An 18,808-nucleotide genomic window follows, 5' to 3' on the forward strand; every position below is an offset into this window, starting at 1 on the left:
AAATTACAATAGAAATTATCTGTCTAATTTCTATTTTACTTTGCAAATATGAGAGAGCTACGAGCAATGAAATATAACTAAGACGTCACTGAATATTGCCATCTTTTGTGTCATGGCGTCATGGATTATAATTATAATGTATAGTTGAAAACACTGGCATCGAAGTTTTGAACTAAATCCTTAATTTTAAAGTGGTTATTAAGCTTTTTGAATGAATGTACGCTCAGTATGTGAGAAAACACAGTTTCACTGTGAGAACAACGAAAATATGGAACAGTTCAAGAGCAGACTAGACAAATTTTGGTCTGACCAAAATGTTTTGTACAATTATAAATGCGCTTTAGATTGTAAAATCGGAAGAAACTTAAATCATAAAGACAATGAAAAAATAGAGTCTGGCGAAGAGGACCTATAAGGACCTGTGCTGGAAACAATCCATAAGTATCCATAAGTAAGTAGTATTTCTTTCTTTGTTGCACGATGCTACCAAGAAATTATATTTTTACTCTCTTTTTTTTGCTAATGTTGTCACATTTAATCCTTTTAAAAATTTTTTTAGGTTCGGGAAAAACCGAGCACTCAGAAAGAAAGTATTGATGCCATTTTGTGTTTGATTAAAGGAAAGTTTAGAAATCAATCCGGTAAGTAAAAAGTTCTCCTTAGTACATAGTGCCTCAGAGCCTTAATAAGTACTTCTTTTTCTTTTTAGACCTGTAAATTCTCAGTCAATTAACTGAAATCAGTCAATTCATCAAATTCAAATATTTAAAAAAAAGTAAAGAAAAAAATGAAGAAAGAAAGAATTCATGAATCGTAGTCGAATGACCGTGAAGTAAATAGGAATGTTCCACAGCGCTACGCATAGCTCAAGGGCCGTTTATATTTAATCCTATGGATATATTGCCAAGACTAAGCGACGCTTTTTAGAATTGCCGTGTCTGAGCACATCCCAGTGTATTTTCGTAAAGCCTTCACGAAATTATCTTTTCATTTCCAAACCTGTCGTGATCCCAATGATAGCCAATTTTAACTGAGCCGCTGAGCGATAAATTTCACTGTTTTGTCTAAGCCAAAATTGACCACATTTACTTGGTGGAGCCTAGAAGTATGGAAAAGTTTAATGCGAAAGCCAGAAGTGCGTTATGAAGACACCTTCAAATCGAAAGTTATACATTTCTACAAGCACATCTCGATTGCCTCACGTTGTAGACAAACTGGTTGACCGTTTCTTCACTGATTGGGTACCTAATTATAAGAAACAATTGTAAGTAGCCTAATTAATTCCCACATAAATTAGTTTTCTGCCATTGTTTTGCTCAAGTGAGCTTGCTGTTTACTATTCATCTTGATTCTTTGGATTTTTCTGATACATAACATACGTCAATATAATGTGGTCAAGTAAAATTTGGTAATAGGTATATATAGTGTAATAATATTGTAGGCTGTAAGAATAATTACATAGTGTAAATTACGGGACATACAAATTATAAAAGTGTAAATATATAAGAAAAAAAAGATCAGTAAAAATCTAAGCAAACAAATTGTACTTTGATACGGCCATAAACATCGGATCACTATATGGGCTCGGGTAGAAATTTAACTCCTTTGGTGTTATTATTAATTTTTGTCGTAATGAACAGTTTACCATCAAAGTTAATAAAGCAAAATTTGGGATGATTTATTTTCACTGAATCATTTCATCAAAGGAATTTTCCTTTTTTAATTTAATTAATTTTATTTAACCCTTTGAATTCTATTTCAGGCATTGTGTACTGTTTCTCCAGAAAAGAGTCTGAAGAAGTGACTACAGAGTTGAGTAGTGGAGGGATAGAGGCAGGCTGTTATCACTCTGATATGGATCCTAGATCTAGAAGTCTTGTACACCGGAAGTGGCTTGAGGGTACACTGCAGGTTTGTGGAGTTCTTGTGATTTGTGAGTTTTTTTGGTGTGTGTAAATGCTGACAAAACAGATGTGACATCGCTATCAAGGAAAGAAGATGGATGGAGAGCCACGGTAAAGTACTCTTCAACAGTCGTAACGTCACTTCCTTCCTAATGATGCATGGTAACTTAGTAACACTTGCTCTAAACTATCGGAACAATGGCGGATGCCCGTATGGAATATTTCTCCGGCGAGCATAAAGGCGTATCCAGAGGGAAAAAAAACCCATAAATTTGATCATGTTTTGACTTTTACACATTCTGATCACAAGGCATATGAAAAGTTCTAGCCAGCATGAAGAATAAAAAGTAATGATTTTTTTTTGTTTAGAACCAAGATGGCCGCCATTGCCGGGCGGCGTGACATCAGACTATTGAATCCAATTAGGAGCACTGATTTGAGAAAAAGTTTAAAGACCCAGTCGCATTAAACACATTTTTAAACGTATATGGATTCGAAATGATGAAATAAAATTGAACACTAGAATCAAATTATGATTAGACAAAAGGTCTATTCTATTGTCTGAGGAAAAAGGTTAACCCTTTGATGGCATTATGGAATTATTTTTAGGTTTCAAATGTTAATATTTTTCTTACATTATTTATCTGCCTGGTTGTATGCGTTGATTGTATTAATTCTAGAACTTTTTACTATCCCATTTTCTTCCTTCTTACTGGCACTGATATGACCTTAATGTGTTACATGCGCCGTAAAACCATTAAAACAAAAAAAAACAAAGCATAGTAAGCCATTGTTACTCTCCATTTGATGCTCCAGAAACAGAAATAACGTCTGTCTCTAACAATTTCATGATTCTGAAGGAGAACCTTTTTGCCTATTTTATTTTTGGTTTGTGTGTGTGTTTGTGTGTGTGTGTGTGTGTGTGTGTGTGTGTGTGTGTGTGTGTGTGTGTGTGTGTGTGTGTGTGTGCTTGTGAGAAAGATATATATATATATATATATACATATATATATATATATATTTCTAGAGAGAGAGAGAGAGAGAGAGAGAGAGAGAGAGAGAGAGAGAGAGAGAGAGAGAGAGAGAGAGAGGAGAGAGAGAGAGAGAGAGAAGAGAGAGAGAGAGAGAGAGAGAGAGAGAGAGAGAGAGAGAGAGAGACGAAGAGACAGTGTGTGTGTGTGAGAGAGATAGAGAGAGAGAGAGATAGAGAGAGAGAGAGAGAGAGATAGAGAGAGAGAGAGATAGAGAGAGAGAGAGAGAGAGAGAGAGAGAGAGAGAGAGAGATTATTATTATTATTATTATTATTATCATGATTATTATTTTGTTTTATTTTAGGTGGTGGTGGCAACCATTGCATTTGGGATGGGAATCGACAAGGCTGACGTCCGTTTTGTCATCCATCACACGATCAGCAAGTCTATGGAAAACTTGTATCAAGAGAGTGGCAGAGCTGGTACGTTCTCAAATCTCAAATATTGAGCTTTAAAAATTGAGCTTTCATATAGCGCAATATCCACTCAACGTGTTCAAAGCGCTTTACAAGGGGTCCCTGGCCAACAGCAACATTTAACATGTAGGACGGGACATGAGGCCTGTTCGCGATTATTATAATTTTTTTCAGACAGAGACAACGCTGTTAATGGCCAGGTACTCATTTTACACCTGAATACGGTGAGATAATGTGAGTAAAGAGCCTTTTCCAAGGACTCAACTATGTGCTGAGCGAGGCTCGAACCCAGGACCTTCTGGTCTGAAAGCGAGTGTCATACCACTAGAGCACATAGCGGTATGAGCCTCGCGCTTGGCGCATAGTTGAGTCCTTGGAAAAGGCTCTTTACTCACTTTCTCTCACCGTATTCATGTGTAAAATGAGTATCTGGCCGTTAACAGCATTGTCTTTGTCCGAAAAATTGTAATTTCGCCTAACAGAAGTCATGTCCCGTCCTACATGTTAAATGTTGCTGTTGGCCAGGGACCCCTTGTAAAGCGCTTTGAGCACATTTAGTGGATATTGCTCCATATAAAGCTCAATTTAATTTAATTTAATTTAAGATGTAACAAGCATATATTATATGAAATGCTTCATTTTGTCTTGTTATGTTTTGTCTTGGAAAACTCTTGGAATATTTTTATGGTCTGAACAAGTGTGTATAAAACGGTGCCAGACAAAGCAATAAAGAAAAATACAAGAAAAAAAAATTTCAAACACTCACTTGCGTCAAACAACACACACACACACACACACACACACACAGACTTACATTGAACATGAGGGGACGAGATTGAAGATATTCCAAAATAAAAGTGGAACAACTCAAATGTTTTTGTCTTCGTCCCCTCGCATTCAATGTATGTGTTCTTTGACGAGAGCGATGGTTCAAAGCGTAAAACGTGTACCCTTGCGAAGAATATAGATATTAAAATTGTCCTAACTATCGGAAGCCTCTGTGATGTAATAGTAGCAAGTGTGACCGGTAATCAGAAGGTTTTGAGGTTCGATCCTTTCGATGTTTTTTTTCTTGTATTTTTCTTTCTTGCTTTGGCTGGCACCTTTCATTTCATACACACTTGTTCAGATCTTTATTTTACACGGGTGCCTGGTCCCTAGGAATATTTTTATGGTAAGTGAGTGAGGAACTCTGTACATCAATCAAAATTTTGAAAAAAATTTTAAAAATGAAATAAACTTGAGCTTTTATATAGCGCAATATCCACTAAACATGCTCAAAGCGGTCCCTGACCAACAGCAACACTTAACATGTAGGAAGGGACATGACGCCTGTTAGGCGATATTATAAATTTTTCAGACAGAGACAACGCTGTTAATGGCCAGGTACTCATTTCACACCTGAGTACGGTGAGAGAATATGAGTAAAGAGCCTTTTCCAAGGACTCAACTCTGCGCCGAGCGAGGCTTGAACCCATGACCTTCCGATCCGAAAGCGAGTGTCGTTCCACGAGACCACATAATTGTAGTCCCACCATTTGACATTTGACCTTTTACCCACAGGCCGTGATGGGAATACGTCACACTGCATCGTTTTCTACCGATTGTCTGACATGATCAGACAAAGCACCATGGTTTTCACAGAGCAGACTGGCTTGTCCAACCTTCATGGAATTGTTAAATATTGTACCAATTTAAGCAGGTGAGGAATTCCAAATTTTTTGTTTTTTTTGTTTTAACCTCAGGAATGGGAGACACCCAATGTTTGTCGTTGCTTTGCCAATTTAGATTTATCTCCATCTTTTAAATACGACAGTAAACAGCTATAGGGATATTGACCTTAATAAAAAAAAAAACAAAAAAACAAAACAAAACAAAACCGAAAAAAAAAACCCATTAAATGATAACAGCAAAATAAGAATAAAAAAGATAAATAGATAAATAAAAAATTATAATTATATAAATAAATCAGTAAATAAATAGATAAATAAATAAATAAACATATGTTTAAAATGAAACAGAAAATGACTTGATTTTATATGACTTAATAACCCTGAACACTCTTAGATAGGGGAGGAATACCAAGTTAATGGTAAGACTCATAATATGGATTTAATGATTCATCTAGACCAGTGGTTCTCACTCTCAATCTTTTGTACTTTCGGACCGGTAAAAATGGAAATAAAATTTTACGGACCAGAAACAAAAACAATATTGAATATTTTCAAATTGCGAAACTGATTTTTATGTAACACGCTTGTCTGTCCCTTCTTCAAAATCCAAAAATATAAATTAACTTTTTGAAAATAAGGAAGATAAAAAAGTTCGACCTTGATGAAACTTTTTAGAGAACTTCTCTCATTGTCAAATTAATTTGCTACTATAATTATCAATAAAATCACACAAATTGCAGTCTACAAAAAAGATTAAAGAATCTTTGAACTTTATACAGAGAGGTTTTATAGAGACATTGAAATATATAAAATGTCTTTCATATCCAAAAACTTGTCATGCCGTTATCTCAATCACGGCTTTAGCCACATTTGTGGGACTAACATCTTGGACCTTTTCTTTTTTGACATGGATTAAAAATTTTTTTTGATCTGCAATTTTTCCCGCAGACCGGCACCAGTCCAGGACTGGCAGTTGAGAAACGCTGATCGAGGGCAATGACCCCCCTTACCTTTTTATCACCACGATATGGTCTAGGCGTTGATAATTTTTCCGCAGCCCACTGACAATGGGGAGGGGGGGGGGTTTTTAATTGTTTATATTTTATATTGTTTTGATGGAATGATTTTTATTTAATTGTATAAACTCTTTTTAAAGCCTGGTCTACTTTTTCAAATTTCCCTCTGGTCTTACCTGATGATACACACCAAATGGTTTTCAACTTGAGAGCCATTACAGTTTTGACCAGATAAATCGTTAAAATTTTGAACACATTTCGATGATAGCTCAAAACCAACCCCATGGCGCTTACATCTTTTTATCACAAGATGGCAGCGTACTTTGAAAAAAAAAAACAAAACAGGCTGACAAATTGGATGATGATGATGATGTTGATGATAATGAGGATGATGATGATCTGATGACGACGATGGCAATGATGGTGATGATGATGATGATGATGACGGTGATGATGATGATGACGATGATGATGATGATGATGATGATGATGATGATGATGATGATGATGACGGTGATGATGATGATGACGATGATGACGGTGATGATGATGATGATGATGATGATGATGATGATGGTGATGATGATGACGATAACTATGTTGCAATTTTTGTAGCTCGATGTCATTTCCTGTTTGCCTAGTTGTCGGCGTTCCTTGATTGCCCGCCATTTTGGAGAGGTCTGGGACGGAACTCAGTGTGCCGATATGTGTGACATGTGTAAAAGAAACTCTCTGGGGGGTAAGTTAGTTGTCTTTGCTGAGTGTCAAAACAAAAAGTTAAAACGGAAATTAATTGAGATGAAATGTGACCCTTCGTCTCGAAACGGTATTATGTTGGTGTCAATTGGACCCCGAAAAGTGACTTTAGAATTAAATTGATAATAAATACCAATTTTTGAGCTTTTGCATTGTGAGAAATTGTCTTCATTCTTTAACATAACAAATCGAAACAAACCCCAAGTTTCATGTTTTTGTCAATAAATTCAATTTTTTGCATCCAAGTCATCCCAACATAATACCGTTTAGGGACGGTGGGTCACAAATTAGTAGTTATTTCACATGTGTCTGTTCTACGATGAGGTTACATGACAAAAAAATTTAGGGCAAAGCTTTGTAAAGATTGGAGAGAAATAGCATGAAATTCAAGTAGAGCTAGAGCAGAAAGTCTTCAGAATATAAAGCCCTTCGAACAATTCCTCTGTTTTTAACTTTTTACATTCTAAAGGGGGCTGGAGCACATCTAAGTCATGACACTTTGGTGACTTTAAACTTTTTTCTTTCCTTTTTGGTGGCTTTAAACTTTTTTCTTTCCTTTTTGGTGGCTTTAAGCTTTTTTCTTTCCTTTTTGGTGGCTTAAAACTTTTTTCTTTCCTTTTTGGTGGCTTTAAACTTTTTTCTTTCCTTTTTGGTGGCTTTAAGCTTTTTTCTTTCCTTTTTGGTGGCTTTAAACTTTTTTCTTACCTTTTTGGTGGCTTAAAACTTTTTTCTTTCCTTTTTTAAAGTACCTGCTTGGGGCCTACCAGATCCATTTTTTTTTCTGGCATTTTTTAAAATGTTGTTGTTATTGTTGACAAACTGGCCTTTATTTTCCAATCACCTGCTAAACGGGAAAAAAGTCAGTACGACTGTTTTTTTCCAGGAGTTCATTCAGCACTCAGAAAGGGGTCAGTCTCTGTGTTTGTGTAAAAGTTCAGTAGCTTTTTTTGCCTCTTGAATTGGCAATCGTGTAATAAGTCGTTGTTCTACCGTTCTAGGCAGTGTCGAGAAGCGTGATATGGCGCGTCACTGTGCCGATGTGTTAACCATCCTGGATGCTGCTTCTAGCACAGACCAGCGTGTTACGGCCATCAAACTGGTGGATGCCTGGTATGGAAAAGGACCCCCTGGACTCAAGGTCAGTTTGGATATTTTAATTTTCATGATGTTCCAGACACCCTATTCCCCCCACTCCCCCCTCCCCACACACATACACACACACACACACACACACACATTACATGGCTTTGCTTGTGGAGATGTGATAATAATAATAATAATAATAATAATAATAATAATAATAATAATAATAATAATAATAATAATAATATTTTTTATTGTCCAAATAGGCAATTATTGTTAGGTTACAGCTCTTGTAATAGGCGAAAAAATTAATTAAAATAGTGGTAATAATGATGATAATAATACTTATAGTAATGATGATAATAATAATAATATAATATAATATAATAATAATAATAATACGAGGGCTCTTTCAGAAATAACCGAAAAATGCCCATTGCTCAGCAACCAGTGGAGATTTTTTAATTCTGTACATGACATGATATTCCTTATTTCCTTATGGATATTCCCAGAAATTATGAAGTGCATCATTTTGCACAATGAATTTCTAGACGATTTTAAAGATGGCGGCCCACCTTGAAACCTGGTCAAAGGAGGAAATCAGAGCTGTCATACGTTTTTTGAACGCCAAAAGTCTGAATCCTACCGAAATTCATAAAGAACTTCAGAGTGTATATGGTGAGCATGTTATAAGCCGTACACAAGTCTATCACTGGTGTAATTTGTTTGAAGCCGGCCATTCCGACTTGACAGACAGGGAAGGGAGAGGGCGTCCGATAACTGCGACGTCAGAAGATAATGTGAAGCGAGTTGATGAGCTTATTTGTCAAGACAGGAGGTTGAAACTTCATGAAATCGCAAGCAGTCTTGAAATTTCGGAAACTTCTGCCCATAGAATTGTATTTGATGAACTTGGCTACATAAAAGTCAGCGCAAGATGGGTTCCTAAGCAATTGACAGACAATCATAAAGAACAAAGATCGGACATCTGCAGGGAACTTTTGAGAAGAGGCAAGAGCTCACACAGGGTTCACGGGCATACTGCCAACGCCGGCGGAGACTTTCTAGGGTACGATGTGACTTTTCTTGACAGCATAGTCACCGGTGATGAGACTTGGTTGCACCATTGCACCCCAGAAACAAAGCAAGATTCGATGACATGGAAACATCCATCCTCACCTGTCGCGAAGAAATTCAAAGTCATGCGGTCAGCAAAGAAAATAATGGGAACTGTTTTCTGGGACAGTCGTGGTGTTATTCTGTTTGAAACCTTACAACCTGGAGAAACAATCAATGCTGCAAGGTACTGCCAAACTCTTGACAAGCTTAGGGAGGCCATTCGCAGAAAGCGCCCAGGGCAGTTGACCAACGGGGTCATTTTGCAACACGACAACGCTACACCCCACACAGCACGAGTGACGCAAGGTTGGCTAGAGAAATATGGATGGGAGATTTTGCCACACCCACCACACAGTCCAGACCTCGCACCATCTGATTATCACCTCTTTGGGCCACTGAAACGTGAGCTGGCAGGAAAGCGCTTTGATGTCGATGAAGAGCTTGTTGACCATGTGCGGAAATGGCTAGAAAACCTTGACGGAAATTTCTTCAGAGAGGGTATCTATTCCATGGTGCGGCGTTGGCAGAAGTGTGTCGACAGACTTGGCTGTTACGTAGAGAAATGATTGACGAGTCAAGGTATGAACACGTGCAAGAATTTTGTTGATAGCATAAAAAACGCGGATTTTACAGGCATTTTTCGGTTAATTATGAAAGAGCCCTCGTAGTTATAATAATAATAATAATAATAATAATAATAATAATAATAATAATAATAATAATAATAATAATAATAATAATGATAATAATAATAACAATAATAATAACAATAATAATAATAATAATAATAATAATAATAATAATAATAATAATAATAATAATAATAATAATAATAATAATAATAATAATAATAATAATAATAATAATATAATATAATAATAATAATAATAATAATAATAATAATAATAATAATAATAATAATAATAATAATAATAATAATAATAATAATAATAATAATAATAATAATAATAATAATAATAATAATAATAATAATAATAATAATGATAATGATAATAATAATAATGATAATAATAATAATAATAATAATAATAATAATAATAATAATAATATAATAATAAAATAAGATGAAGAAGAAGAAGAAGAAGAAGAAGAAGAAGAAGAAGAAGAAGAAGAAGAAGAAGAAGAAGAAGAAGAAGAAGAAGAAGAAGAAGAAGAAGAAGAAGAAGAAGAAGAAGAAGAAGTAGAAGAAGAGGAATAGTAATAATAATATTATGATGATGGCCTGTGAATTGAAAGGAGGCAAAAGAGCACGCCCAGGGCAAACCTCCGTACCATTACTAAAAATTTGTAGAATTACGACATTTTGCCTCTGATGTCAGAACTTCACGAGTATCCTATCTCTGAGTCATTAAAACTTATTGAAAATGAAAGTTGATGCCAGACTACACAGTTTTTTAGGATTTTGAAGTGTTTTCTATTCATTGTGTGGGTAAATTGTTGATTTCTAGAGTTAACTATAGCGACTACAATTTTTATCTTCCAAAAATTACAAATTTTTATATTTTCAGGTAGGTAGGTGGGTCTGCCAGGGCTATATAGAGTTACGCTCATTAAAAAAAATAATTTCAGATCTTGTCAGACACTTTAAACCCGGTACTCACTCAACTTGGGGGTGCTGGTAGCTCATGGGGCTCTGGATAGATCAGTTGGTAGATCATTCTCTTCACTAGCATCCTATCCATAGGGTGTCATGCAATTGCTTTCGGGCTTAAAACCCAAGATTTTTCTACAGAGAGGACCTGTAAAATATCTCTGTCGTCTATTTGGTATTTAGTAATGTATTTATGTCCTTATATTTTTGTTGTTGTTGGGGGCTCTTGATACATCAGTTGATAGATTCTTCATTTCACTAGCATCCTATCAATAGGGTGTCAAGCAATTTCTTCACTAGCATTTTATCCAAAGGGTGTCAAGCAATTGCTTTACTAGCGTCCCATGCATAGGCTGTCAAGCAATTGCTTCACTAGCATTTTATCCAAAGGGTGTCAAGCAATTGCTTCACTAGCGTCCCATCCATAGGGTGTCAAGCAATTGCTTCACTAGCGTCCCATCCATAGGGTGTCAACCAATTGCTTCACTAGCATTTTATCCAAAGGATGTCAAGCAATTGCTTTTGTTTGTCTTGCACTATAGAACCTGGGATAAGCTCTGGCCCCATGGCTTTCAAGGTCTATAGCAAAGTACTTTCCACCATACCTAACAGAACTAACTACTACACAATCACTGCTGGGTAGACAGGAGGGGGGGGGGGGGGTCAGAAAAAAATCTTGACTTCACCCGAGATTGATGGAGATCCTTTTGCCTGTAAAACAAGTGCTCTACCAATTGAGCTATCAGGACCTCCATGCAATGTCAGTGTTCTGTATTAAACCCTCTAAAAGTGCTCAAATCAATTTACAAAGGGTTCCTAGCCAACAGCAACTTTTTTTTCCAACAGAGACAATGCTGTTATTGGACAGGTCCTCATTTTACACCTGGGTATCATCATCATCATCATTGCCTTTTTCACCGTGGGACAGGGCATAGGCCACCGACAAACAGTTTCCATCCTTCTCTATCCTGAGCTAATTTTTTATCTCGTTCCTGGGGTTCCTGACCTCCCATAGTGGGCAGGGGGTCCATGCTGTGTCTTCTATCCCCTAAAATACGTCATCCAACATGCTTTCTGTCTTTGTCTTGGAATGAGATTACTTATTTTTTTCCTGGCCATGGTCGGAGTCCTGGCTGGGAGGGAAACAGTCAAATGCATAGATATTGTTTTGGGAGATGATATTTTTTCCTTGTAAATCATCTCTCTGTTATGTATTATTATATTTGCTATTTTAAATGTATAATGTAAGCATTTGAGTGTATTCCTCTTTGTTGGATTTTGTGCGTGTGTCCGGATAAGACTTATAAGTGATCTCAAACTAAGTACATTGGTGGTATGCTCTTGGAATCTACATTTGATCCCTATTTGTTCCCAGTTACCCTATGTCTTACTTTTTCTCGGGTGCTTTAATTGTAATTCTAGAACTTTTTACTATCCCATTTTCTTCCTTTTTACTGGCGCTGATATAACCTAAATGTGTTGCAAGCGCTGTAAAACCCTTAAAAACAAAAACAAAACATCATTCCATGTCTTACCACTTCTCTGTATATCAGCTTCTTTAATTCTTCTCCATGTTCCTGGTGGCCTTCCCCTTGATCTTCTTCCCTGAAGGTTCCAGCCCAAACACCTGAGTACAGTAAAGATCCTGTTCCAAGGACTCAAATTTGTGTTGCTCAGAGCAGAATTCGAATCCTGTACTTTCCGACCCGAAGGCTAGAGTCCATACCCACACGACCACATCGTCGCACAATCCAGCCAATTTTAATTTTAATTTTAATTAAAAATGTCTTATTTAAAAAAAATTAAATTCCAAATTTAGGTGCAGTCAGTGAAAGCACCATCCTTGACAAGAGCCACTGCAGAGCGTATTCTGGCCCACATGTTGGTCTCCGACTATCTCTGTGAAGACTTCCATTTTACGGCATACAGCACTATTTGTTATCTGGTCCCAGGTAAGATTGTCATTATGGCCTTATTTAGAATTAAATTGATAGTAAACACCAATTTTTGAGCTTTTGCATTGTGAGAAATTGTCTTCATTTCTAACATAACAAATCTAAACAAACCCCAAGTTTCATGTTTTTGTCTATAAATTAGATAAACCACCCGACGAAACGAAAAGTTACCGACCAATATCTCTCACCTCATGTGTTGGAAAGATCGCTGAGAGAATGGTAAATAACCGATTATACTGGTGGCTGGAGACATGTGGCCTACTAAATAAATATCATGCAGGCTTTAGGATAGGGCAAAGAACAGAAGATCAATTGTTTAGATTAAGTCAAAAAATAATTGATGGCTTTCAAGATGGAAAACATACAGTCGCGGTTTTTGTTGATCTCCAACAGGCCTATGACAAAGTATGGAGGAAAGGGTTGTTATAAAAAATGATGGACTACGGAATTGATGGAAATCTCTACTTCTGGATTAAACAATTTCTCAGTAACAGAATAATCCAAACAAAAATTAATAACGGACTGTCAAACAGAGAAGTATTAGAGGAAGGTCTCCCACAAGGATCCTGCCTCAGCTGTACTCTCTTTCTTATTTTTATAAATGATCTACCAGAAGTATTACAGACAGAAAAGGCCCTATATGCTGACGATTTAGTTATGTGGTATACTACGAAGCACCTACCAATAGCCTCCAATAGAATAAATGAAGATTTAGAAAGCTTAAACACCTTCTGTGATAAATGGAAATTAAAAGTTAATTGCAATAAAACAGTCTACTCTATATTTACTAAGAGTCATCCTGTTTCCAAGAAAGAAATAACACTCTCCATCCAAGGCCATCGACTCGCGAAAGAAGAAAACCCCACATATTTGGGCATACAGTTAGACAGACAACTATCTCTGAACAAACACACTCAGAATGTAAAAATCAAAGCCACAAAGAGACTCCAGTTACTAAAACGACTAGCCAGTACTAATTGGGGAGCAGACAAAAACTCTCTTCGACAACTCTATTTAGGCTATGTGCGTTCCGTCATGGACTACAATTTAGCCCTCCAAAATGTAGGTAGTAAAAACACACACAAAACCTTGGACAGAGTACAAAACCAAGCCCTTCGCTTCATCTCCGATGCCCTGAGATCGACACCCACAGCAGCATGTGAAATACATACTAATGTGGAACCACTTGGACTTCGCAGAGAATCAGCAGTGCTTGAAATGGTTGAAAGATACAAACGAAAAGAGGAAAACCATCCAAACAGAATTCTGGCAGAGAAATGGAAACCAAGAACAAGATTAAAACAAAAATCCCTGCTACACATTGCTAACAACTTGAATGAAAGACACAGACTCCCAGAAAACAGAGAAAAATCTATTTTAATCAGTCAAAAACCTCCATACGCCGAACTAAAACTTCCAAAAATAAAGACTAACCTCATAGAAGAAACAACAAGAAATAAAAACAAATCAGATATACAAACATTAGCAATGAAGACAATACAAAAATACCCAGACAACTGGATACATGTTTACACAGATGGATCTGCCCACAAAGGAACTAAAAATGCTGGGTATGGGTTTGTAGTAGAATACCCAGATAAAACCTGTGATAAAATCCACAATTCTTGCGGAAGCTCCTGCTCAAACTACGAGGCAGAGGCAGTTGCAATAGAAGCCTCACTGCGACACCTCTCTTCTGTTTTCCAGCTAAACCCTTCAAAACTTCAAAACACTGTCATCTTCACAGACTCCAAATCGGTTCTCCAAGCTCTCGATTTAGATAAACTCTCCTCAACGTTCAATAGTTTAAGATCTCAACTAGATGAATTCCTTACAACACACAGAGTAGACTTATCTCTCCAGTGGATACCGGGACATTCAAATATATCAGGAAATGACAATGCAGACAGACTAGCCAGACTCGGATCAACACTTTTACAACCATCAATTCCAGTATCCTTAGACACAGCGAAACAAATAATCAAAACAAATAAGAGAAGAATGTATGAACAGTTGGGCAATGAGCACCACGGGTAGATGTATGTTTTCCCATATGACCACTCCTGTAAAGACTGATTGCCTAAATAAGCTCAGAAGACACCAGCAAAGCATCATCTTTCAACTAAGAACACAAAACATACCGCTCAACAACCATTTAAGCAAAATTACAAAAGACACATCCCCTTCCTGCCCCCTATGTCAACACCCCAATGAAACAGTAACACACCACTTGCTTGAATGTCAACCTCTTGAAGATCTGAGATGCACATTCCTCCCACCAAATCCAAGCATCAGTAACACACTTTATAGTCACCTGGAACAACTACAAAAGACATCTAACTTCTACGTCATGGCACAAGACCAAAGGGCTAGAGCTCAGGTGGTCGCTGGTTCGGATAAGTAAGTCTATAAATTCATTTTTTTGCACCCAAGTCATCCCGACACAATACCGTTTAGAGACGGTGAGTCACAAATGGATAAATATTCATACTGAACAAAACAACTTCTTTTCTTAAGTGTTTTAAAATGACAGTTCACGTGACAAAGGGAGAAAAAGCAGGCAGTTTGGGTTTATACACATTTTTTTTTTCTGCAGCTTATTTTTTTTTCCAAATAGTAAACAGATAGGTCTACAATTGAACCTACATAAAGAGAACACTCTTAAAGTCAACTTCTGGCTCCAAACTTTCTGAGTTTCTTTTTGTTTTTTTTTTTTAATATTTTTTTTTTATCTAAGTGTGTCGCATATGGTAAATTTGTTCTTTTTTTTGTTAATAAAAGTTTGTGAAGGAATGTTTGTCAATTTCCTTCATGTAATGAGATAGACAAGGTATACTAGCATTTTGAGTACAAGTTTCATTACATTTGACTTAACAGTTTTTGAGAAATAAGCAAAAAATCTGTGTGAAATATCTTTGCTACCCCCCCCCCTCTCTCTCTCTCTCTCTCTCTCTCTCTCTCTCTCTCTCTCTCTCTCTCTCTCTCTCTCTCTCTATATATATATATATATATATATATATATATATATATATATATATTTCAAATTAACATGATTATACTGTAATCAGAGTTCAGCACAATGTTTATCTTTTCTCGATGCAGGCTCCAAAGCAAAAATGATCAGGAACAAAATAGTCAAAGTGTTAATGGAATTCCCGCTGCCACCATCTTCGTCAAAGTCCAGGTCATCACCGATTTCATCACCGTCTTCCTCCTCTCCGTCCAAAGGGGAAGGACCGTACAAACCTCCTTCTTCACTTTCCAGGAAAATCTCATCCTCAAATAAACCTAATTTAGTAATCATCAATAAGGAGAAATCTATGTTCAGTTCAATGACTATTGGGTCATCATCATTATCGTCATCATTATCATCATCGTCGTCATCATCATCATCATTATCGTCATCAAAAACATTCCAGTCACCATCATCTAGATCATCATCATCATTATCAATAAAACCGAAATCATCGCTTGGGAAGTCAAAGATTTTAGATGACAGCGATGATGACTTGAATTTTGATGACGACGACGACATTGCAAAACCATCTTTCAACAAAAGTTCCAAAACAGTACACATTAAAACAAAAAGGACAGCTTCTTCTACTAAAAACCAAGATTCTGTTCGGGTTCCACAAATAGGACCAAGAACTACGGACAATCATTTTGATATCAACGATGATTCAGTTGAAAAAAAGTCTGTTGTGCAAAATGACAACACGGAAAACTCGACGAATGGGGACGCATTTTCAAATGGTGGCAGCCATCGGGCAATGGACAATAAAAAGAAGAGAAAACGAATGATAATTTGCAGCGATGATGAAAATGAGGATAATAACGACATCGCAAGTGATGAGGAATTTCAGAGGACCAGCTTAGATTTGACTCCACCAAAGATCAAAATGGGTTCCAGGCTTTCATTGGGTAAGAAGAAAAGGGAGGAAAAGGACAATGTGTCTATTATTATATCGGATGATGAGATGGATTAATAATAAATGGATATTAATTTTTCCAAACAAATTTTTTGTTTTGTTTTTACTGACGTGCTCTTATTTGCAGGTCTGATAACCGAATTTCCTTATGGGCTCACTGTTGTAATGCCACTATGGAAGGTCAGGGACCCCACCCTGGATTTATTGCTTGTTTGTGATAATTCAAATGTCAACGCATAGTTCATAGTATTATTTCACACACATAAAGAAACACACACACAAACATACACACATACATGCACACACATCATAATAATAATAATAATAATAATAATAATAATAATAATAATAATAATCATACCTAATAAAACAAAAATCAAATTATAATTAAAAAACAAGATGTGGACAGCGAGGATATTTGACAATCACACTTTTATTGGTTGAAGGAAAATGACGACATTTATTAATCACACCCAATAATAATAATAATAATAATAATAATAATAATAATAATAATAATAATAATAATAATAATATAATAATAATAATAATAATAGTAATAATAATAATAATAATAATAATAATAATAATAATAATAATAATAATAGTAATAATAATAATAATAGTAATAATAATAATAATAGTAATAATAATAATAATAATAATAATAATAATAATAATAATAATAATAATAATAATAGTATTAGTAGTAGTAGTAGTAGTAGCAGAAGTGGTAGTAGTCGTAGTTGTAGCAGGAGGAGGAGGAGTAGGAGGAAAAGTAATAATAATAATAATAATAATAATAATAATAATAATAATAATAATAATAATACTGAGAGATTAAAGAGAAAATCAGTTCAATAAGTCATGGTTTTGGATTTTGGTTTGCATTCAATTTGTGTACATCAAACTTCAAATAGATTGACCATGAATAGAATTCTATGGAATATACAGTTAAAAACATAGCATGTGCGCTCTCTCTATCTCTCTCTTTCTCTCTCTCCCTCTTTCTCTATCTCTCCCTCTCTTTCTACCTCTCCCTCTTTCCCTCTCTCTCTCTCTCCCTCTCTCTCTTTCTCCCTCGTTCTCAATCTCTCTCTCTCTCTCTCTCTCTCTCTCTCTCTCTCTCTCTCTCTCTCTCTCTCTCTCTCTCTCTCTCTCTCTCTCTCTCTCTCTCTCTCTCTCTTGCATACATAAACACACAGACAAATAAACAAGGACTACGCGTACGCATATAAACCAAGTACAGCTCAACACACACACATCACACGCGCACATCACACACGTACACACACCCACATCTCACACACACACACACACGATACATACAAATACACACACCATTTTAAAATAACTTTTGTAATTAAATTGTTCATTATAACATTCGACAAGTCAAGTCATCGTCATTTCTAGTGGAAGAAAAGCATCGCCAGCCTGTGTTGATGACCTTGTTTATTTTATACAGAATTATTGTCAAGGAAATACATAACAAATCACAGTCAAAGAATAACAACAATTCACCACCACGGAATGGCCACAAACCCTCACAAAATACCATTGGTCTGTTTATAAATTAAAAACAATGTATGGTACAGTATCAGAATTGTAAGAGAAAAAAACAAACATATATTATATTGTATAAATAAATAAACATATATGGTGAATTTTGAACAGTTGCTAACACTTTCACTTTCATATTAATGGGAGCGATCTATCCGATCTCATTAATCACATGATTTGTTGTTGTCCAACGATTCGATATTATTTATTCTTAATAAATTAATGTAAACAAGCTGATTTGTTTATTATGAAAGTTGTAAACTTACCCAAGGGTCAAAGCTGAACAAAATGATTGGTAAGTGTTGGTGTTGGACATGACGTAAACCATGAACACCTTTACTGTGTAGGTCATTATGTGTAAATTTTGCAAATGAAATGTGACCAATGACTCGAGCACGTCAAAAAATATAAATCATTCCCATTGTTTGTTTTTCAGGGTTTTACAGCGTTTGTAACACATTTAGGTAATAGCATCGACAGTAAAAAGGAAGAAAATTGGGATAGTAAAAAGTTCTAGAATTACAATCAAAGCAACCAAGAAAAGGTAAGACAAAGGGGAATTGGTTCAAATAGGAAACAGATGTAGATTCCAAGAGCACACTAGCAAAGTAATTAGTTTGAGATCACCTAAAAGTCTCATCTAGACACAAGCACATGTCCCCCCCCCCCCCCCCCCACTAAGAGGAATACACTCAAATGTTTACAAATCATATATAATATGTTTACAAAACATAATACAGTACATAAGCAAAA

The 18,808-nt window shown here is 35.9% G+C and overlaps 1 protein-coding gene across 6 annotated transcripts in view; it reads left to right on the forward strand.

The window, feature by feature from the left end:
• Positions 1–16,583, forward strand: part of LOC144978015 (ATP-dependent DNA helicase Q1-like) — a 37,590-nt gene extending 21,007 nt beyond the window's left edge. For all 6 annotated transcript variants that reach the window (XM_078923446.1, XM_078923445.1, XM_078923447.1 and 3 more), the window contains exons 8-15: positions 560–641; positions 1,763–1,911; positions 3,241–3,358; positions 4,916–5,054; positions 6,683–6,780; positions 7,796–7,935; positions 12,431–12,563; positions 15,669–16,583. In XM_078923446.1, the coding sequence (XP_078779572.1) occupies positions 560–641; positions 1,763–1,911; positions 3,241–3,358; positions 4,916–5,054; positions 6,683–6,780; positions 7,796–7,935; positions 12,431–12,563; positions 15,669–16,552 (1,743 nt within the window). In that variant the 3' untranslated portion in view covers positions 16,553–16,583. The remainder of the gene's footprint in view (positions 1–559; positions 642–1,762; positions 1,912–3,240; positions 3,359–4,915; positions 5,055–6,682; positions 6,781–7,795; positions 7,936–12,430; positions 12,564–15,668) is intronic.
• The last annotated feature ends 2,225 nt before the right edge of the window (positions 16,584–18,808 follow it).

The sequence above is a fragment of the Berghia stephanieae genome, chromosome 8 (genome assembly GCF_034508935.2).
Source record: "Berghia stephanieae isolate SIO BIC M18660-M18661 chromosome 8, UCSD_Bste_1.3, whole genome shotgun sequence".
In the NCBI taxonomy this organism is placed as follows: domain Eukaryota; kingdom Metazoa; phylum Mollusca; class Gastropoda; order Nudibranchia; family Aeolidiidae; genus Berghia; species Berghia stephanieae.